Here is a 23,666-nt window from a genome sequence, read left to right as displayed (position 1 = left end):
CAATTTGACATGACATTGTAATTCGCAAACCTGAAATACTAAGCTGGAAAAATGACAGTTGATATTTCAAAACAAATAATTGCTGGAAACTATTTCCCTACATAGACTAGTACAAATGAACATAATTGTTTTTATCATTAGTTATAAGTTTATTAAGATAGTTACTTCGTTTTTGAATAATGCTAGCATCATATTTTAAAATCCAATTATCAACAATCATAACAATAATTTATATAGCCATGCTAGCCTAATTATGAACTTAAGCTTCTCTGCAAATAATCTTACATTCATTTAAACCGGCAGCTTTAGACAAAAAAGGGTTTGTCATGACTTTTCACAATTTTTAGAAAGGTTACTTTAATTATTCTGTTGACAGAAATACTACGAAAAAAGTATACTTTAAGTATATTACCCTTTTATTGAATAAAATATAGCTAAAAATTAGTTTCACATTTGATTAACTTCAATGAATGTATTTACATAATACTTAAATTATATGTCAACTGGCTTTAATGTCCTATACTAGAAATTCAGAACTAGATATATTTATAGATTATGTGGAGCTTGACATATCATTAGATGATTTGGAGCTTGACATATTGTATATATAGTTTAGAACTTGACATATTGATAATTGTTAGAGACCATATAACAATTATATGTTAATATCAAAATATTTGTGTTGGTTTATTTTTTTTTTTGCCGTTTGCTTGCTGTCTTAATGACGCATGTATACCTTACATCTCTTTTATTCATAAATAAGAGACACAGTTCAAATCAAACAGCAAGGGATAGGGAATTAACAAACCTTATCTAACAAAGTCGTAAATGTCAACATAAAATGATTCAGAACAGCAAATGAACTCCTTTGATCATTTTGATTAAGATAATATGTTATTTGGATAAATGTTAGTACTTGCCATGTTGAAGCAAAATATTACATATCAGGAACTGTGATTAAGCATTTATTCAATTCTAAATGTAGCATATATTGAAAGGAATTGTTAAAAAATTATCCAAATTCCCATCATCTGAGCCAGTTATACCGTGATTGAATAGCAGAAGTATAAAACTGGAAAAAATAATAAAAAAAATAAAAATAAAACCAAAATTTACACGTCTTCCAGGGAATTGATTTGTATATAAGTTGAAACACAATTTAAGGCCTTTTTAAAAACATTTGAAACACATCCATAAATATGATAGGTCTAAATCAAGAATTCGTTTCATTGTATGCATGCACTACTTCCTTTTCGGGAATTTCATTTAGAAATTTGTATAGGTTTCCAGATTGTGAGTATGAATTCTCATTATGTAATATGCAATATGTAAGTGAGGACTTATCTTTTTGTTCATTTACAGTTCAAATCAATGAATTAAAAATCTGACTTTACAATTAAATTTTATTGCGCATCTTATATTTTATTTATGCTCTTTACATCAAATACAAAGTAATTAAATAAAGTTTAAATGTTCAAATAAAATGTATATAGAAACATTTTTTTAATTGTATTGTAAAATTGGAAATTATTATATAACAAACTGCGGATACAGTTATCTGGTTTTTAGTAAGCGTATCATCTACAGATATTGGTTATATTTCATTTTAAATGTTTTTTTCTTCTTCATGTTTTCTTGTTTGCATTGCTTTAATATTGTTTATGTTTTTGTAATTTTGAAGTGATAAATATTCATATGATAAAATCTACAGTACAAATTTACTACGCCAGCTAATGTATTTAGATTTTATTGTTTGAATAATTCAACTTTTAGTCATTTTCAATCATAAATACTTTCAAGTTAATAAATATCCGTCGGGTTAATTGCAACTTTTTTAGTTTCGAAATGTAAATAGGCTAAACAACAGGAAAATCCGTTAATAAGAACATGATTTACATTCATTTTTCACAAGTACGGAACATCAAATTCTACAATTTTATTGGTCGATAGCCGTTTGCTGTTTTCTAAAATAACGGTACTTGAGTATCCTTGGTATTTGAATCACAGTTCTTATATTGCGTATGTGTCATTGTGAATCCCAGTACAGTATCACTTTATGGGCTTACTTATAAAAATGATCATATATTCAAATCAATTGTAACTTATAATTATAACAAAAAAATATCCATCCGTCAAATCTAGGAATAGATGTAAGTCGGTTGTTTTTGGTTAGTCTAGACTATCTTCCTAACTAAATCTACCAATCGATCTGTGGTGTAACCGCAAACTTTTTGTATTGGTGTATTTTCATTTTCGTTCTGAAAAATATGATTAAAAATGCATTTAAAAATCTGATATATTCTTATCCCTTTTCGAGTTGCATGTAGAAATGTCTGTATGAGGTATGTGCTAGATTCAAGAAATAACTAGGATAAAAGATATTTTTTCGTTAAAGTGAAATAGTACAATATTGACTGTCCATTTCTTTCTATACCTACAAATGTATAAAATGACTACTACTTAAGACATAAATTCAAGCCCCGTGAATTAATTCTATTCTAATAGGACAAAGACAGCAATTCTTTTGTTTCGAAGCGCTCTAGGTTAAGGGAATGTTTGCTGTTCCCGTAATTGAACACACTCTTAATATTGACCTAAAATACGAAGAAAACTGAATAAGTGACATGCTTAAATGATTTACAATAACATACTGAGACAAGTTTGGACGAAGCTGATTGATTATCTTACTTTTATTTAAGAAAATGGGCTTTCAACAAATTCTTATCATCGTTTGTTTATGTTTTCATGTTTTGACGACTTTCAGTTTCAAATTCGTTCATTTTCAAGTAGAATTCTTATATTCTTACGTCATCGGTCAATGACGTCATTTACACCGTCTGACCTCGGGTTTTTCATTCATAAAAAGCAAACAACGTGGGAGTAAGATTGGAACAGCCCAAACAATCTATGACGTTGACGATCAGCTGACATATCAATATATTCATATTTGACCACGTGCGTGTATTCAAAGCGTTTGAAGAACGTCATATTATAGAATAATTCATATACTTCTGCTGTTCTCCATCTTTAAGGGACAAACACACGTTTAGACAACTGCTATTTTGGTCAACAGTGTGATTTATTTCAGATATTCAGCAGTAGTAACATTTTCGTCATATTTTCTGTCCAAATTTCAAACCCGCTGATGATTGTGAAGACATTTCCACAAACGTGTTCAATTTTCGGGAACATTGTCGCAATAAAAAGTCCATAATTTTGCAAACAGGAAAGAGCTCGTTAACACAAGTCCAATAATCTTACTTATTTATGGAGGGCAAGATAAATTATTTATTTTATTTGCTTATTCATGTTATTGTTATTGCTTTATTCACATCGTTTTTTTAACCAAACAATATGTTTGAAATGTTTCTGCATTGTTTGTTAAATATACTGTACCTGTAAAGTGTATTCTATTTTATTTGCAAGTCCTTTTATTATTTGTACCTCTTCGGATATAATACATCGGCCAGTTTTCTTTACTGACTGATACGTAAAAAAATAGTTTGGTGTTTCTTCTGAACTGAACATGTTTGTACATTTTTATGCAATTTTAGTTATCTTTCTGGTCGATATGAAAATATGCGATTGGTTTGAGTACTAAAAAATTAAATTATTTTTGTTGCATATTGATGTTCTTTTTTGTCAGGAGCCTCGATGTCTTAATGTATGTTTGCTTAGTATTGTTCCTTTAATGGGTTTTGGAAGAATATGCCGTTGACAGGAGATGACTTCAAGAACTTTCTATACCTTTTACATGGGGTGCATGTAGAAACTTTTATTGACAAAGACGAAATGTTAACCGGCGTTAGATGTTTATTGGGATTTGAATTATTTTGTTGGGTTTGGTGCTATCTTCTTGACAAATTATCTAAATTTCATGGTAGCCATGTACGGTGATGTGTTTCAATGCGTTATAAAATGAATTGAAAAAAAAAACCAGTGAATGAACGTAACATTTTACATTTTATTGTTTCATGACCAACTTCTAAAACACTTAAAAACCTTGAACATTACACTGTTTAACCCATTTTTTTTTTATAAATAATATATTATAGAATTGGTTTAATCACAGAATTTTGATAATTATATATTCTATAATAAAACAATTGAAATATCTTATTCTTCAATTGGTTCTCAGTAAAGCTCAGATGAACTTGAATGTATTCAAAAGAGAGGCGAAAGATACCAAAGGGACATTCAAACTCACAAGTCGTGACAAATCCATGGCAAAAAAAGAAAAACGACCAAAAGACAAACAACAGTAAACAAAACAAAACATAGAAAACATAAAACTGAGCAACCCACCAAAAACCGGTGATGATATCATCAGATGCTTCGAAAGGATAAGTAGATCCTGCTCCACAATTGGCATATGCTGTGTTGCTCATTTAAGTCTAAACAAGGTGAGAAGATAAGCCTAATTCGGTAGAGGTGATTTTAACTCCACCACTTGGAACTTTTACTTGGTTTAATAGCTTCCTTTTAGCAGCAAGCAGTTATCAAGGAAATTGTGATTGGAATAAAGTAAAATAACAAAAATATCGAACTCCAAGGGAAATTCAAAATGGAAAGTCCATTTATTAAATGACAAAAACAAAATCTCAAACAAATCAAACGAACGGAAAACAATTGTCATATTTCTTACATGGTACAGGCATTTCCTTATGTAGAAAATAGTGGATTAAACCTAGTTTTATAGCTAGCTAAACCTCTCACGTATATGACAGTCGCATAGAATTCCTTTAATTTGACAACAATGTGTGAACAAAACAAACAGACACAAAAGGTAAAAATGTCAAAAATTGGGGTAAAGCAGTCAACATTGTTATATAATCTTAATCACTATAAAAAAAACCAAATAACTATTTCAACAAAGAAAAACAAATTAGCATATAGACACTCTATAGACAAAGTACATACGCAAAAATGAAAGACAAGAATACAAAATTGACCCAGCACAATAACACATTGGCGGGATATATAAATACCAAGTCACGCCAAAAGTATATCACCAAAAAGGACTAAACAGTAAAGGTTAAAACTGTACAAGGACAAATAAAAAGAACACTATAACACGTAAATAAGATAGTAAACACCGCCAGTACCTGGAATCTATACTTCAAGACCATCATGTATCATATGTGAAGTTGATACGGAATATTTATCAACAAGGTCTTGGTATCTTCCAATGAACTATTTTCAGAAAAAGGAGGAGAAGTTCTTTGACATAACCTTGGCTCGTCAACTTTCTGCTCTTACACTGTTGGCGTTTTATAAAGTCTGAGTAGCAGCTACAAGCTCTTGAATACCGAATGATTTGGGACATTTATATCCCATATGCAGGTTAAGTTGGTATATTGCTGCTAAGTTGGGGAAATATGATTTAAAAATTAAGATCGTCTCGTTTGTCATATATTCTGGTACTGAGATGACCTCTTATGTAAAATTCGAGGTAGATGTCTAAAATGAGACAGAGCAAGCCGTGTCTGTTGTTTCATTGATTTCTAGTTCCGAAGGATATATTAATGGAACCCAATCAGAAAAGTTAGGCAAACTCTGGAATATCGTACCAACTGGGAGATATTGACTTCATATGCGGGCGCATAAATAGATTGAAAAGAAATAAGCGCTTCATAAGGCATATACAATTTCGTATAATTATTCAGGGAATGTCTCTAGACAAGTTTGTCTTTTTGTAATACTAGTATATAGACGACGTTTCCTGCTTATCCAAAAACTCACATAGTTCGGATACCTTATTGCTTTCCACGGCCTTGTTATAAGGCATAACAAAAATGCATTACTCAATAATCATGTACTTTACGTATGTATATATTCTCGGCAAACACCAATAGCCAGTAATATATAGGCATTATGTGGAGAACACTACAAATAATAATTTTGTTATTCTCTATCTTTACTTCTTTGACAGTTTTCTGGTCCCACGGTAATAATGTTCTCAAATCTATTACTTCACACAAGATTCCAAACTTCTCTGCGTCCTTTGCTACTTCATCTTTTAATATATTCACATGTGGTCCATAACCTATAAGTGTCACACAAGTCCCTGTAACAGATTAGTGCCATTTTTATACCAACTATTGAAAAATCTGCATATTATTTATACGTTTCAGTGTAATACAATTTATATGCATGAATATATATATGTTGATGCCATTTTCGGAAATTTATTCAGTTTGTGAGTTAATTGCCCCAGTTTACACATCAATAACCTTTAGAAAAAAATGTGTTTAATCCCATAGTACCCACTTTTAACAGCTGCTGACAATTGTATCGATCCCAATCAATAGATAAACATTTAAACTTCCTTGTAATTCAAAAGAAAAAAAAAATTAAATACTTGCTTACTTTTCCCTTCAATATGTCCTTCATCTTTGACTTCAAGAATAATTTCAGCTTTTCCTAAAGGTGTTGTGTAATGACATAGTCGAACCATTTCGTGAACAGATTTATTTAAGTCATCATTTGGTTCTATGAATACACAAGGGGTATCATGCTTGATACATGACAGCAGTAAACCTTTTGCGTCTTCGGGTCTTCTTGGCATTACAACCTATTAGGAAATATTACTTAAAACATAATATATGAAAAGAAGACCGATCAAGAAACAATTTAAATTGAAGTGTACAGTTTTCATTACAACCAAATGTTGTATTAAAGTGATCAGCTGGTGATAGAATTGAAGAAACAAAGTTACTTTGGTTCATGAAATAATTTCAGTACAAGTGTCCCAATTTACAGGGACGACACAGTACAAAAACTGGCTTTAAGATGCACAGTATTAATTGGCATACATATTTGTTTCAGAAAGATTGTTATTTTTTTATAAATCAAACTGGCGTGATGGGTTCTTTAGCCAGCCTATCGATTCATCCTGTGGTTTGTCCCCATCTTTTGCAACCTATATCAAATGATCAATATTTTTCTCTCCGCTATGAGTAAAATTATATATATTGGTGGCAAGATTTAAGTCGTTCGTGTATGTGTACGTATTATTTCAACATAAAAATAAATAAGACAGGACTAGGGCTATAGAACAATTAACATACCCTTATCACTAGTAAATGAATGTTGTCTTCGACGGTCGTTGTGATTTTAACATCATATCGCCAAATTCTGAACAATCAATTATTCCGTAATGTTCAGTCATTCGGTCAATTTTCAGACTTATCCAATTCAGTCAATTCAGTACTGTTCAGACAATTCGCTTGCAGTCAAACAGTACTGTTCAGTAGCTATTTAGATACTTCAGAATGATGTTGATGTGTACAGGTTGATAACAACTACTGAACAGTCTGAACATGGAATGAACAATTCTTAATTGAATGCAAGCAAATTGTCTGAACAGTACCGAATTTTCCGTAGTGGATAAGTCTGACAATTGACTTGAAGACTAAAAATGACTTAACAATTTATATATTTTTCAATTTAGCTGTTGGAATCAACATGACAGTTGCAGATCATAATCGGTTCACTTTGGTGATATCTTAACGAGGTTCTTTTAAATTCATCATCTTCAGAAGCTCTTGAATAGTATTAAATGATTTATATTTGTTTACTGTTGCTTTGATATTTGTGATGTTGTTTGATTTGGTGGACGTTAAATTTTAAAGAACGCACACCACTTTTATGAATACCAGTACAACATGTACAATGTTGCGATAAAGAAAGCGTTGTTAATTTCATGCTGTCTTCCAAGGAATCATTACAGTGTCAGAACTTGACTGATACAGGATCCGGCTCCTAGCGCGTTTTCGTACTAACACATTCTCATACAGCAGACAAAGACCAGTAAGGCCATTTAAATCATTATGATTCTGGCAAGCTGTACATTGTTGAAAACTCTTTATAGTTAAAGAGAGGCGAAAGATACCAAAGGGACGTTCAAACTCATAAGTCGAAAATAAACTGACAACCACATGGCTAAAAAAGTAAAAGACAAACAGACAAACAATAGTACACAAAACACAACATAGAAAACTATAGACTGAGCAACACGAACCCCATCAAAATCTGGGGGGATTTCAGGTGCTTCGGAAGGGTTAGCAGATCATAAATTACTAGAACACGATAACACCCTTTGTTAGCTAAGATACATTTTTTTGTAAGATTATGATCAAGTTCATATCTGGCAAAGCCGATTAATTAACTGACAAAGACGTGTAAGTGGTGATACATAAAGACAAATAATAAGGAACCTATCTTGGAATACTAAAATGGTGAAAATGCTTGTGCAGTCAGTTAGTGATTCATTGCTTAACGACAATACGTATGTCAACAATTGACTGTAATTGCAGGTTTGATAAACTTACTTTTATACCATCCATTTTATACAATAGTTTATTACTATCTGTGTGATTCATAGCCCCACGTCTTATGGGTTCAATCGGGGCTATCATTGTAAGATTTTCTAATTTCAATATGTTTTCTGGTAAACATCTTAACGACTGAAATAAAGATAAAAAGCAGTACCTTGAATACTATCATTCAATTACAAATATTACATATGACAATTCAAATAAATGTTATATACGTTATACTGGATAAATTGTAGAAAAAAAATGAGTTGTACAAATGTCTATCAACTTAACATTGTAGTAAACATAATTCAAATCTATGATCACCTGTTGAAAGGCTGTCATGTCTGTTTAATCATGGACACGGGTTAAAATTAAAAACTCAAATAAAAGAGGAAGACACTCTTCTGTATGTTTTTCATCTGTAGGGTGCACAATCTTTTTAAAACGTGTGTTTTCGGTTTAAAAAAAATATTTATATGTTTTATTGATAACAAAATATAACACAAATACCGAATTCAAGGCAAATTAAAAAAGGGGAGGTCAATAAAAATATGACAAAATCAAACGCTATCAATAAACGGTAAAAGTGAAGAAAAAAAAACAACTGCCATTCCTGACTTGGTACAAAGATTTTCCGAGGAAGATGATGGATAAAACCTGGTTTTAATGCTAGCTACATCTCCCACTTGTATGGCAGTTGTTTATAATTCCGTTTTATTGACAAAATTGTGTAAGCAATCCAAACAGAAATAATTGTTTAATGTGACAATAATTGGGATCCAGCAGCCAAAACTGTGTAAATATACATCACAGACATACAACACAACAGACTAAAAAATTCAAACAAACATACAAATTAATTTAACAAAGACGCCAACAAAAAAGCGAAGTTTACAATTTTGCACTTTAGGACTTCCAATTAAAGCTTTCACAGTATAAAATCCTTGATTAGAATTGGAATTGTCTTTCAAAGCAGTTGGTTACGGGTGTTCCTCATTTTAGTAATCTTGATATGCGCATTAAAAACCGGAATCAATTACATTTTGCATTAATGCATACAAAAGTTACAGAAACTAAAAAGTTTAATATAAAAAGTGTACGGACTAAAGAGATCAAACTGTAGAGTAATCCTTTAACTACCTCGTCTAAAGGTTGGAAAATACATCCTTGTCGATCAGAATACTGTACATCCGCAATTACTGTAGAACCATCAATATCTGTTCCAATCCCAATGTGAACAATACCGTGTTCACTGAATTGTTTATTAATCACTACGGGTGTTTCAGGAGCTGCAAACATATGAAGATTTTTTCTATCTTTTTCCTCTGAAGGATTTAAAACAGTTAACAGTCTTTTTATTGAGAACTTCAAAATTAATCAAAACCAAGTTAATGCTGTTCTATATACCTTAGTTGGTAAAATTTGAGTTTGTGCAATCAAAACACTAGCGAACGTGACTTAAAACGTGCCTTTCAACACAGCAAAAACATTCCAACTGTTTCAATGTTAAGAGCAGACTGATTGTTTGAAATTTTTGTGTTGAGACATTACTACCTTACCAGTATTTTAAGATCTGGCACAGCGATGGTTGTCTCATTTGCATTCATACTACAACTTTTTATTTTATGAAAAAATAATATCAATAGAGTTCTTCCATACTATTTATATCACGTCCGTAATCAAAATATAAGTTGACATTCAGCAACGGTTGCTCATCTTAAAGCTTCCATTTTATCTTAATCTGAAATTTTACTGTGTTTTGATCTTTTTTTTTTTTTGTTCTTTTGGGTTTCTTAAATAGTTTGATTTGCAGCAGTTTCTTTTGTACTTGAACTTTGTTTTCAAAAGTGTACTTGCCTTTATTTTCTAGCAATTCAACACAACCACTGCATGTTATACCTTCCTCAAACAGGACTGAAAAACAAATTCAATTAACTGTCCAACCAAACAGTATAACGTTTTTATCTAAATCTGCAAGTATTTGGTAAAGTGTTAAGTGATTATATTGAATATTTACTTATTCCTGGGTTTCCTTTATCAATTAGTGAACATCAGTGGTACTAGTACTCTATACTTTGAAGAAGAAAAAACTTATTTGGACTTGCAGCAAGTTAACCTTACTTTAAAAAGTAATAGATGAATAATTTTCATTGTTTCTTAGTTTTCTCCTATTTTCTATGTCTATAAGATTCCTTAAGTTTATAAATCTTCAATCGATTAATGAAAAACTTGCCAGTACTCACGTTTTCTTAAAATGATACTTAGTAATTTAAAACAAAAAAAGTTTCCATTCTCTAAATTAGTTAAGTACTCTACACACAGTGTCGTAATAAAGCATTTTAAGATAATTTTTTTCTGTTAGTCTATGATTTATCTGGTCACACTTTCTGTGTGCAGAAACTCTAAACGTTAAGGTATAGATAAGTAACACCCCGTGAGCATTATTGGTTGTTTGAGTGTTTAAGTACAAATATCTGTCTACTGCCTGGTGATTGCATAATTCAACAAAGTGCCGTTCATGGCTGAATCTTTATACATGTATGTTCTCTTTCTTATCTCATAAATAAAAAAAGAAATTAATAAGAAACAAACTAATGTTCCATATTCCTTCAAATGAGGTTCACTTTAGATAAATTTGGACATTCGTATTATTTACCTTTCGGTCATATGGTTCTTAACCTTTCTACTGATATTTTCAATTATAAGATTATTTTTTTCTTTAGATTCTCCCTCCTTACCTAGTTTACGATTCATAGTTAGAGCAATATATAATGCATCCTTTATTGCCCAACCTAAACTCATCCTTGATCTTGGAACTGTAAATATAATGGTTAATATTCAAATTAATCAACAGAAATGAAACATAATCAAATATATAAAAAATCGCAGTAGTCAAAGGAAAATTTAAATTATATTTTTAAAAAATAACAAAAAATGAAACAAAAAAAGATTGGATAATTAATGATCCGTATTTAGATAATTAATTTATCGGTTATTTATAAATCATGACATCAAAGAAAAACAATTCAGAACAAACATTTGTCTAGATTTGACGGATTAGTTTACGTCGTAAACAGTTAGAAATCAAATATACAGACGAGACTTTCACATATCAGCTTAAATATTCATGTTACAATGAAATATGACTATTCCATTTTTATTGTCTGTTGAGCCCAAACCTTTAATGTAGACGAATTAATTATTTAATTCTTAACAATGTCCTTGTAGTTATGGCATGCTACCACCATGTTATTGTCTGCTTTGTGATCCAGTACAATTAGAAACCGCGTAGCAAGTATTTGAAGTCTATTCGTACTCCTAGAATTGGCTTATTATTTAACTTTAAATTTCGAAGTTTATTTCGATATGTGAAATGCGAAAATCAATATAATCCGAAAATTAGTGGTAACGTGAAATAAGTTATTATTCCTTTTATGATAATGGTCTAATTTTGCATTCATTCAAATTACCAGTAGAGGTCATGCATTTGTGAACCAACATTGTTGTCTGTAACTTCTTATTCAAAAACAGTCCATTCTGTAAAATTCGCATGAATTTGGACATGGAGCTTTCACTTGTATCTGGATACACGGGAAATATATGTATCTGCAAGTAAATAAGATAACGACAGCAGTTATAATCCAAAAAATAACTGTAGTTTCTACCAAATTGTTCATCTTAATATTGTATTTCAAAAAATGGATTCATCTTACTTAATTTCTGTTGTATAACAATAAAATTTAAAAAAATATTCCCTAATACAAACCTATGATTTCGTATCCGGCTTAAGTAATAGTTTTGTTAATTGCTTTTATATCAGCATTTTATAGCGTCTTTTAGATTTGGCATTTAAAACCAATAATCAATTGATCAATCAATAGTTTGATAAAATGATAACTAAGAAGTCTTGCAGTTCTTACCGAATACAAAGACAGACACCCAAGAGATATTGCGCACCTGGTCCAGTATAATTGGCATTGTTTAATACTTAAACGAATATTCCAGAATATGTACAGATGTAGCCCTTTTCAAGGACTAAGATTTGTTTGAGTCAATAATATCAATAGAACACCGTAATTATCTTTTAACTTTATACACAATCATTTCTACAAATCTACTCTAGTAGAGTTACTTACAAGATCGTAAGAAGAAAGCATAAAGACCATATATACAATGTATCAAAGTATAAAACCTATCGCATTATACAAGGATCGGTATCTATCAACTGTCTGCCTTAACAAAGTATATAGAAGTAGCTTAGTTCGTGTTCATTAACGATATATTCAGAAGTAATTTTATCTGCATTTCTTAGGCTTTTAAATGAAATGCATAAAACCGTTACAAATTCAAATCACGACTTTTTTTAGCACGAAAAAGGAAAAGCGTTAAATGTTTTCGTGAAATCAACTGAACACTTTCGATAATCGTGAAATTTCTTATAAAATGATTTAGATGTGCTATAAGAATTTCTTATTGCAAAGTATGAAAAAGGAAAATTTCAAGATTGAGGCATGAGCTAGAGTTGGAAACAATGCCTAAGACAGAAAGGTTACGCTTTTTTAACTTAAAACATCTGACGTTGATCAAAAACAGATTTTTACATATAGAAGATCATCAAATACAATGAAATCAGTATTTTTCATACAAACTGTATTGAGATCCCATATGCATATTGCTAACAAATGAATGGGATCTATCTAGGCCAAAGGTTTTTAAAAACCTAAGGAAATGTGTTGCCCTGATATTAATGAAAAAATATTGATATCAGAAGCGGAATAATTTAATTTCATGTTATCCAAATAAGTATTGATGCTAGTATTAGAACACAAATGATGAATGTCTGGAGGAAAACAAAAACACATTAGTTGCAATTTTTGAAAAATAGCAGTCATACCAAAATCCTCATGCGTCCAATTTAAGTAAACAATAGTGAGCATTCTTGACAATTTCCAAGTTAGACTAAAATAACAAAGGAGCAACGGAGAATCACCAAATTTTTCTTCATATTGAATTTGATTGTACTTAGCTAAAATGTAGATTTGATAATATGATCAGAAGTATGGATCACCAGGTTATTTTTGCAAGATTAAAGTTTATTTATGAAATATTTTTTCTGTGAATAGAAATTTATCGATGAGATGAAATTTAGAATAAAATATGCAAGAAAGGTTGCATAATGTGCTTTTAGAAAAAAATATAGCGATGTTGGTTGGCAAACGGGGTCATCGGAAACATTTTTAAAACTAGATTCCATCATGATGATTGTAGCCAGTTTTGGTTAAATTTGGCCTAGCCGTTTCAGAGGAGAATATTTTCAAAAGTTAGCGACGACGGACGACGGATTCCAAAGGATGAAAAAAAAGCTCACTTGTTGAATTGACCTTTTATGCCTGGTGAGCTAAGAAAAACCAATATTTGGTTTTTGTCAAAACAGTTTTAATAATACAAGGAATCACTATTTTTTTTGAAAAATAAATTGCCATTCTTTCTAAAATTTGCAGATTTAAACAAAGAGCTAGACCGATTGTGTGCTACTATCTAACAATCCAAAACGGTTGTATTGTTAATCTATATTGAATGAAATCACTGAATAAAATATGGTTCAAAACGATTCATATGTTTGCTCGAAATTGTCGAATGTTATGCGTCCGATATCTGCCGTTTAAAAAGCATTGATAATTAATCTGTAAAATGTTAACATTGTATAGTTGAATAGATATATTGATTTTGGAACTAAAACCATGTAACACCTAATTAGAGTGAAACAAAATAACGTTAAAACTGACAATCATGCATCACATCAAAGTTACTTGTGTTTATAAAAGGGCATTAGCTATATACGTTTAAAACAAAAACAAAATAAATGTGATTCTTTTTTTTTTGTTCCACGTATTAGTAACAGCGGAATTTGGAAATAATATTTCGTTATAAGTAGTCAGTTTTGCCCATATTTGTCAAAATAAACACAAATACTTTGCTGAGGAATCATTTAGTTGGAAACACATGTAACACCATATTAGAGTGAAACAAAATAAAGTTAAAACTGACAATCATGCATCACATCATGGAATTTCTTTTTAATACAGATACACTGGATAAACGTTAGTTCGTTAAAAAGATACCACGAAGCCGGAGGCCGTCGGAATATGAAAATAATATTTCGTTATAAGTAGTCAGTTTTGCCCAAATTTGTCAAAATAAGCACAAATACTTTGCTGAGGAATCATTTACTTGAAAATCAATAATTCCATCCCATTTAAATCCGTATTCATGTGACGTTCAAATTAACCCTTAGCTGGAGATGGATTACGCATGTACTAGGCATGTTCAGTTATTAAAAGGAAAAGAATTTCAACAATGAAAGTGAAACAACGGTGAACATTTCGTTGACTGATTCGATCCACAAAATCCCTTCTTATACAGGTTAAAAAGACGATTAACATATTTTGTAACCTACAACATGAAATTCAAACAGACCTAAAAAATATAATTGCACGTGCTCGCTATCTTTATATATATATAGATATAAAGCAGTCAAAAGGGTTTAAGAACATCCGTTGTTCGACCTGCTAGCTATATATATATAGACGCAATCATAGGTTTGAACGTTGTTTTCAATTTAGACTTGTTTATATTTTTTCGTTTGGGCTTGTATTATATTTGCTTTCGGGTTTATATGATCCGTTCATCCTATTTCGACTCTTCACAATTCAAGAGTCAATACCAAATTAAGGTAAATTATATGGCCTTCCAAATACCGTTTCGATTCCTAACATCACTGAAGAGACATTAGATGTCGAATTCCGGATATGGTGTACAAATTTTTGCACCTCATGTTTGCGGTATACCATCTTTTCTGCAAGTTTATTGTTTTCTGTTTGGTATTAAATCGTTTATTAAGATCCATTTTGTTACATCTGGTGATCCGTTTATTTGGCAATCGCCATGGCAGTCAGCAGGGTTTAAGAACATCCGTTGTTCGACCTGCTAGTCAAATGCGTTTTGGTAAAATATACTTTTTCACTTTTTTGGTCTTTTGGAAAATGTTGTTTTTGCTGTATTTAGACCCCTCTACCAAGAAATTTGTTTTGCATGCACACGTTAAAAAATTGCCGTTTTTATCCAACGCAATCATAGGTTTGAAAGTTGTTTTCAATTTAGACTTATATATATATATATATGTGTGTGTGTGTTTGTATCGGGTTATATGACCGCCTACAGTCATCGGAGGTCTTATCTATTTGTAGCAGTAGTTGTATTTGATATGATAAAACTTGTAGGATTTAGGAATATTCCAATATGAGACATTCACATATAACATACCAGCGGCTTAACCTCACAGTTTCTCATAGTAAAAGAATGTAAATATATTAAAAAAAACTATAAGCGTTATTCTACAAATCGTTGGTTTCGGTTTCATTTAAAGCTATTCAAGTGTCATACATACTGGTTGACTGACAGGTATTTCCCATTAAATCTTACGTTTTAATCTCGGACAAAACGAAAACTGAAGATTAAGCGTGGCGTCCATTTCTCTGAGCTTGTATACATCATTGTTAAGGGACTAGCTGGAACTCGCCTAATATTTACATATAGGAAACACAAAATAATTGCAATTATTGTATATTAGATAATTAAATTTAATGAGGTCACTGGCGTACGTTGTTTTTGTTTATAATCTTTTAGTATTATAAATCAAATGTGTCTACTGATGCTGACACACATAAGGAACGCCTCTGTAAATTTAGAATGCTTATTATCATGTGCTTTTAATTCTTAAATGTGTAAAGCACATTGAACTTTCTCACTCGTAATACTAAAGACTTGATTGCAGCATCTGTTTAACTATATACAAAAATTTTGATTATCAAACAATATTGTACTAGTGACGATCGCAACAAAACTTTGTATTTGAACATCATACTGCGGAATTATTCAGCTTAGTGTATTACAATTATTATTGTGACATTATAATTATTGGAGATCACCCTTTTACTGTGACATTATAATTACTGGAGATCACACCTTTATTGTGACATTATGATTACTGGAGATCATCCATTTCAGTTCCCTTATCCTACGTTGATCACTACACACTGATATGCCAGGAGGAAAGAAAGTCATGCAAGAGGAAAGAAATATCCGGCAAGAGGACAAGGCGTCAAGAAAAGGTAGATGGCTTATTCCCAGGAACCCATCATAGAACATAATGAGAAATCTGGTGAGTCAGTCATTGATGTAAACATTATTCAAGGGGGTTCTCAAACGTTAACTTGGACAGAACCTTCATCTAACAAATTTAATGAACTCGTTCATTTTTCTCAGAACCTTCCCAGCCTCGAGGAATTTATTTTCGATCCAATTGGATGCTACATACCTTTGAAGCTAAAAGAGAAAATTTGGAAAGGGGAATTTATTGACCTGAGTTTGTTGATTAAGTCTGCAAGGGAACTTTCAAATTTTCTTGACCCAGATGGTGACATAGTTGTAAAAGGAGGGCATATGCGGGTTTAATCTTTGCCATGTCGCGCAATATCCAATATCCACACTTGGACAAGCGCTTTTATGTTATATCTGAGTGTTTTGCTTGAGAAACATGACCAGAGTTCCTTGGCTTAGGAGCTTCTAAAGTATATGAAAGATATTCGGTTTGCAGAAAACGAATTCCATGGTTGGGGAACTTATGATGAGCAATTCAGACTCTGCAAAGCACAAAGACCTCAATCATCTTGAGCTGTCAAAAACCAAGACTTGTGGTCGTTTTATATTACAACAGTATGCGAGATCAAGGTAAAAATTATGATAATAAAGTAGGTATAATAACCCAAACTGAGCCCCTTCATTCCTTTCGTCAGCCATCAGCCTCAGGTCAGCAAACATTTCAGCAAGCAAGAACATGTAATGCGTACAACACAAAAGTGAAGCGTTGCAACTTTAACCCTTGCAGATTCAAACACGCATGTTCAGCATGTGGAGGTCAACATTCAGCCTACTTTTGCAAGCGGCACTGAAATCAAAACATAGCGACACATTTTCACTTGGGTTTTCCTCAGTTAATGTAGATAATTAAAAAATATATTTACATGATTAACCACTTTTATCAAGTGCATTGTCTTTATTGTCAGGTTTTAAATTTGGTTTTCCTTTGCATTACTCAGGCTCTCGTTTACCTACAGATGCCAAAAACTTAAAAAGCGCTAAAGAGAGGCCAGCTATACTTCTTCAAAAAGAAATAGATGCAGGGCGTGTTGCAGGTCCTTTTAAATTTTAGCCAATGCCAACTTTACGAATTTCCACATTGGGTTTAGTTCCAAAGGGGATGGAGGACGGTCAATTTAGAGTAATTCACCATTTATCTTATCCTTAAAATACATCCGTAAATGATTTCATTGATTCAAAGAAATGTTCAGTTGTTTACTCGAATATTGATGACGCTGTTGACATTATTAAACTGTACGGAACTAAACCATTAGCTAGTAAGTCCGACGTTCGGTCAGCTTTCAGATTATTACTTATCTCACCGATTGATTTTGATGTGCTGTCCTGCTTCATACTTTCAAGGTTATCTGCAATGACCTGGGAGTTCTATTAGAGGATGAGAAAACGATTACTCCCACGACACGGCTTACATTCTTAGGTGTTGAAATTGACACTTCCGACATGACCCTCCGTTTACCTTCCGATAAATTCAATGAATTACTTCAGAAAATTTCATTTGTTTTAAAAAACAAAAACGTCACGCTAAGGGAAATGCAATCCCTTTTGGGTTCATTAAACTCTGCATGTCGGGTTGTCGCGCCAGGCAGAGCTTTTTGCAGAAGACTGATTGACGCAACGATTGATTTAAATAAACCACATTATAGAAAAAGAATTAATTCGAACATTAAAGATGATCTTAGGATGTGGAAATCCTTTTAAGAGAATTTTAATGGCCTTACTTTAATACCAGATTGACTTTCGACTCAATCAAGCACTGGAATTTTACACAGGCAGTGCCGGAGGTTCTTCATTAGGTTTTGGTATATATTTCAAGGGATGATGGGCTCATGGTTTATAGCCAAAAACATGGCTAAAGCGCGATTTATTATCAAACATTACATTTCTAGAAATATTTCCTGTTATGGTATCTATCATCTTATGGGGGTCAGAACCTAGGAATAAAAAGGATGTCATGATTTTGGTCAGACGTTTAGTTCTAGAAATTTTACATAACAACGATGATTAAAGCAGAGCACGTCTTAGGTAAGGTTAATATTATAGCTGATGCAATTTCTTGTTGCCAGTGGTCCCGCTTCCGGTACCTAGCACCAAAAGCATCTCTGGCATCAACTCCAGTTTCAAACCAAGTATGGAATCTATAACAGAGGAATCTGCTCGACTATTTTCCGACTCTTCATCCGAAAATACAGGAAAAAGCTATGCAAGAGCTAGATCTGTTCTTGCTTCATTCCAAATTCAATATACATTGGAAAAAGTATGGCCAGTTCCTGTTGAACAGTTAGTACAATTCATTACTCATTTATCTTTGAAGCATCTAACTGCAGTTGCCGTTCGATCATATATAAGTGGTATATCCTTTTCGCACAAGTCACTAAATTCAGAGGATACTACTAAGAATTTTATGATATCTAAAATGCTCGAAGATTTACATAGAAGAAACCCACAGAAAGACAACAGGGCCCCGATAACATTATCATCACTACGACAGATCACAGATGCCCTTCCTAGTATTTGTACATCCTCTTACGAATCGTTATTATTTAAATCTTCATTTATTCTAGCATTTTTCGCTATGTTACGTGTGAGTGAGTTTACAACAAAACATAAGTCCGATTCTAGTACCGTAGCAATGCAACTGTCGGATGTGGCCTTGTCCGATCATCAACTCCAAATTAACATTTAGAAAAGTAAAACAGATCAGAGAGGTCATTCAACGTGCATCGTCATAAATAAATACACAGATAACGCAGCTATTTTTCCAGTCTTATCTATGAAAAATTATTTATCTGCACGTTCTGCGGTGTCAGGTTGTGATCATTTATTTATTCATTTTGACGGGTAATCGCTTACCCAATATCAACTGTCAGCTATGCTAAGAAAATCCGTAAATTTTTGTAACATTCCTAACCCGAACCTTTGAAATCTCATTCTTTTAGAATTGGAGCCGCCACAGAGGCGACCAATCGCGGAATAAAAGATGAAACTATAAGAAAGTGGGGCAGGTGGTCGTCAGGTGCATTTGAGCGGTACATCAGAATTCCTTGGTGATAAATTATTGTTTGTTTATTTCTGTAAAAACAATTTTGAATTTTCCTTTACACATATAGAATAATTTTAAGACGGTTTCAGTTTGTAGCTGATGAGGTGCAGACTACGGTGTGGATACTGGGATTCTCTATTCCCGATTAGGCTGATGTAACAGCTGCTTGCCATCCTGGTGGCAAAAATCTAAATTTGAAAAGAATAGGAGTGGAGGTTCAATGGATAACTAAATCGGGAATGAAATGGAAAGATCTGGATTCGACCTTTGAAAATGAGATAAAAAAGAGGCCAACCTCAATTACATATTTGTACATTTAGTGCAAATGATTTAGTAGCATTAAAGCCTAAAGAACTAATCGAGAACATCAAATGTACTTTTTTAAGAATCAAAGATAAAAGCCTCTGAGTCAAATTTATTGAGACATGACGGAACACACTTGTCAAATGTTGGAATTGGTATCTTATGAGTTCCCCATTCATTTGGCGGTTCAGGAAGACAATAAACGGACTTACAACTGTCCCCCTCTGGCACATATCTCTACCTTACCGACTCTATGTTGGAGGATATTAAATTATTTCCTAGGGTTCACTCTTGCAATCGAGAGGAATTCCCTCCACTTATGGTTACAGAAGGGAGGTGTCATCTCCGCAGTATACGTAATTCAGGTTGTTTGCAAATAAAAAATCGGAGGGACTGTTGTTTTTGCAGAGGTTTGTGTAAACAGAGGTGGGTTCTCCGTCCAGTCCATTCTTGCACGTAGGAAGGATATTTTTGACACTTATGTTATCATGGGGTCCCCGATATGCTCTTTTCAATTCATTGGCTATCGGGTTGTTATAAACATTTTTATCTGCGGCCTATCAAAAATCCACAAACACAGGATGTTGTATATATATATATATATATATATAAACAAGTCTAAATTGAAAACAACGTTCAAACCTATGATTGCGTTGGATAAAAACCGCAATTTTTATACGTGTGCATGCAAAACAGATTTCTTGATAGAGGGGTCTAAATACAACACAAACAAAATTTCCAAAAGACCAAAAAGTGAAAAAGTATATTTTAACAAAACGCATTTGACTAACAGGTCGAACAACAAATGTTCTTAAACCCTGCTGACTGCCATTGGCGATTGCCAAATAAACGGATCACCGATGTAATAAATGGATCTTAATTATCAATTAAATACTAAACAGAAAACAATAAACTTGCGGAAAAGATGGTATACCGCAAACAAAAGGTGCAAAGATTTTTGTACACCATATCCGGATTTCGACAATTAATGTCTCTTCAGTGATGTTAGGAATCGAAACGGTATTTGGAAAGCCATACAATTTACCTCAATTTAGGATAGACTCTTGAATTTTGAGGAGTCAAAATAGGATGAACGGATCATATAAACCCGAAGGCAAATATAATACAAGCCCAAACGAAAAAATATAAACAAGTCTAAATTGAAAACAACGTTCAAACCTATGATTGCGTTGGATAAAAACCGCAATTTTTATACGTGTGCATGCAAAACAGATTTCTTGATAGAGGGGTCTAAATACAACACAAACAACATTTCCAAAAGACCAAAAAAGTGAAAAAGTATATTTTAACAAAACGCATTTGACTAACAGGTCGAACAACAAATGTTCTTAAACCCTGCTGACTGCCATTGGCGATTGCCAAATAAACGGATCACCGATGTAATAAATGGATCTTAATTATAAATTATATACTAAACAGAAAACAATAAACTTGCGGAAAAGATGGTATACCGCAAACAAAAGGTGCAAAGATTTTTGTACACCATATCCGGAATTCGACAATTAATGTCTCTTCAGTGATGTTAGGAATCGAAACGGTATTTGGAAAGCAATACAATTTACCTCAATTTAGGATAGACTCTTGAATTTTGAGGAGTCAAAATAGGATGAACGGATCATATAAACCCGAAGGCAAATATAATACAAGCCCAAACGAAAAAATATAAACAAGTCTAAATTGAAAACAACGTTCAAACCTATGATTGCGTTGGATAAAAACTGCAATTTTTATACGTGTGCATGCAAAACAGATTTCTTGATAGAGGGGTCTAAATACAGCACAAACAACATTTACAAAAGACCAAAAAAGTGAAAAAGTATATTTTAACAAAACGCATTTGACTAACAGGTCGAACAACAAATGTTCTTAAACCCTGCTGACTGCCATTGGCGATTGCCAAATAAACGGATCACCGATGTAATAAATGGATCTTAATTATAAATTAAATACTAAACAGAAAACAATAAACTTGCGGAAAAGATGGTATACCGCAAACAAAAGGTGCAAAGATTTTTGTACACCATATCCGGATTTCGACAATTAATGTCTCTTCAGTGATGTTAGGAATCGAAACAGTATTTGGAAAGCCATACAATTTACCTCAATTTAGGATAGACTCTTGAATTTTGAGGAGTCAAAATAGGATGAACGGATCATATAAACCCGAAGGCAAATATAATACAAGCCCAAACGAAAAAATATAAAATATAAATATATATATATATATATATATATACAACATCCTGTGTTTTGTATTGTTAGTTTTCAACGACAGTGGTCCGTTTATTAAATGGAATAACGATTTAAATCATCTGTAAACCGGTAATGCCACTTATTTTGTTTGGGGGGATATGATTTTTAAAATGACATATCACTTTAAGATATCCGAATTTTATCAGTGGATAATCGAAGATATATTGAAACAAAAGACAGATACGGGCATTATAGAGCTCACCAACCAGTTCTGATCTCACGAATCTCTTGAAAATTAAATGTCGACTGAAGGTAATATTATGTTTTTCAACAAAGACACATTGATATATTACATCCCATAATATTAGAGACTCAGCATCTATCACCTACCCGGTATATCACATGATAAAAAGAACAATTTAAGAATATATAATATGAAATAGGCACATACTATAAGTATTAAATGAGAAATCTTGCCGTATCAAAATTGAAGACATTCGTATATTTGATCTTTTTACAACTATATTTGCCTTTTCTTTCCTTTTTTATGTCATAGCTAAAACAGAGACAAATTGAAAAAAGGTAAAGAGCATGTTTTATTTTACTTAATTAAATTTTCTATAAACATATAAAGTAAGAGGATGTTAAAACGTTTAGTATTTTAGGAAAAAGAAAGATAAAAAAATATTTTTTTAATTTTCAAAATTGTTCAAAACGCGTTACAATAGTTACCATATAAAAACACTTTTTTCACAGTTTTATGATTTTGATGTAGATTAATAATTTCCGTTTTGCTCAAAATTCTTTAGAAAGATTGTGCCGTTTACAAGATAATGATATAAATGATCAAAATTTGACATGAGGTCGTATTGGCTATTCATAACCCGAAACAAGACACCAATTGTTAATTTTCCGTTTATGTATACGTTTATTCAAATTAATCAGAAAAATATTTCATAATATTTATGTTATGAAAGAAGATACAGAGACAGTTGTTTAAATTTGATATCATTTGTGTTTTCTATTATATCAATAATAAGCTATCATGCATAAATGCACACAAATGTAGAGTGAAGGACAATAGTTCTCGCACTAGTAAGATACAAGATAAAATAAATGCAATAACTCTCTTTATCTAAACTTTCATTTAAAGATAATTGCGCATTTACTTAAACATCAATCGCACATACTCTGAAATATGCTGATTTCTTTAGCAAAATTAATTGTATTCACTGTCCAACACTATTTGGGTTGACTATGTGTTAATCACTTTCTTTATTAGTTTTCGAAATGACAATGAGCCATCTATCTAGGAATTGTTAAATGTAGATTCTTCAACTGCATCGCGTGTGATACGATATTTTTTTCACTGGAAATAGTTAATTTTAAAATTCAAAACGCGAGGCTCGCTGAGCGATTTTAATATTTATATGTAATTTTCGAGAGTTGAGACATATCGTTTTGCCCTGGATTTTGTGTTTCTCTAATGATTTCTAGACCATATGCAGATAGACTTGATCCTTCTTTTACAATAATCTACAAAACGATGTGTTCTTCCTATCCAACGT

General features: G+C 32.1%; 1 protein-coding gene across 3 annotated transcripts in view; it reads right to left on the bottom strand.

The window, feature by feature from the left end:
• Positions 1-1,731: 1,731 nt before the first annotated feature.
• The window catches only part of LOC127702469 (2-oxoisovalerate dehydrogenase subunit beta, mitochondrial-like), a 47,932-nt gene continuing 25,997 nt past the window's right edge, over positions 1,732-23,666 (bottom strand). For 2 of the 3 annotated variants that reach the window (XM_052206676.1, XM_052206677.1), the window contains 9 exons: positions 11,792-11,927; positions 11,060-11,137; positions 10,179-10,235; positions 9,462-9,610; positions 8,334-8,468; positions 6,370-6,574; positions 5,922-6,067; positions 3,397-3,483; positions 2,279-2,594 (listed from right to left, as the gene is read on the bottom strand). In XM_052206676.1, the coding sequence (XP_052062636.1) occupies positions 2,499-2,594; positions 3,397-3,483; positions 5,922-6,067; positions 6,370-6,574; positions 8,334-8,468; positions 9,462-9,610; positions 10,179-10,235; positions 11,060-11,137; positions 11,792-11,885 (1,047 nt within the window). In that variant the 5' untranslated portion in view covers positions 11,886-11,927 and the 3' untranslated portion in view covers positions 2,279-2,498. Of the gene's footprint in view, positions 2,259-2,278; positions 2,595-3,396; positions 3,484-5,921; positions 6,068-6,369; positions 6,575-8,333; positions 8,469-9,461; positions 9,611-10,178; positions 10,236-11,059; positions 11,138-11,791; positions 11,928-23,666 lie in introns of those variants that run through there. The other variant, XM_052206678.1, reaches the window with a different exon arrangement.

This window comes from Mytilus californianus, unplaced genomic scaffold (genome assembly GCF_021869535.1).
Source record: "Mytilus californianus isolate M0D057914Y unplaced genomic scaffold, xbMytCali1.0.p SCAF_5, whole genome shotgun sequence".
NCBI lineage: Eukaryota > Metazoa > Mollusca > Bivalvia > Mytilida > Mytilidae > Mytilus > Mytilus californianus.
Note: the sequence above shows the minus strand (reverse complement) of the source record. Positions and strands in the feature narration are given on the sequence as shown.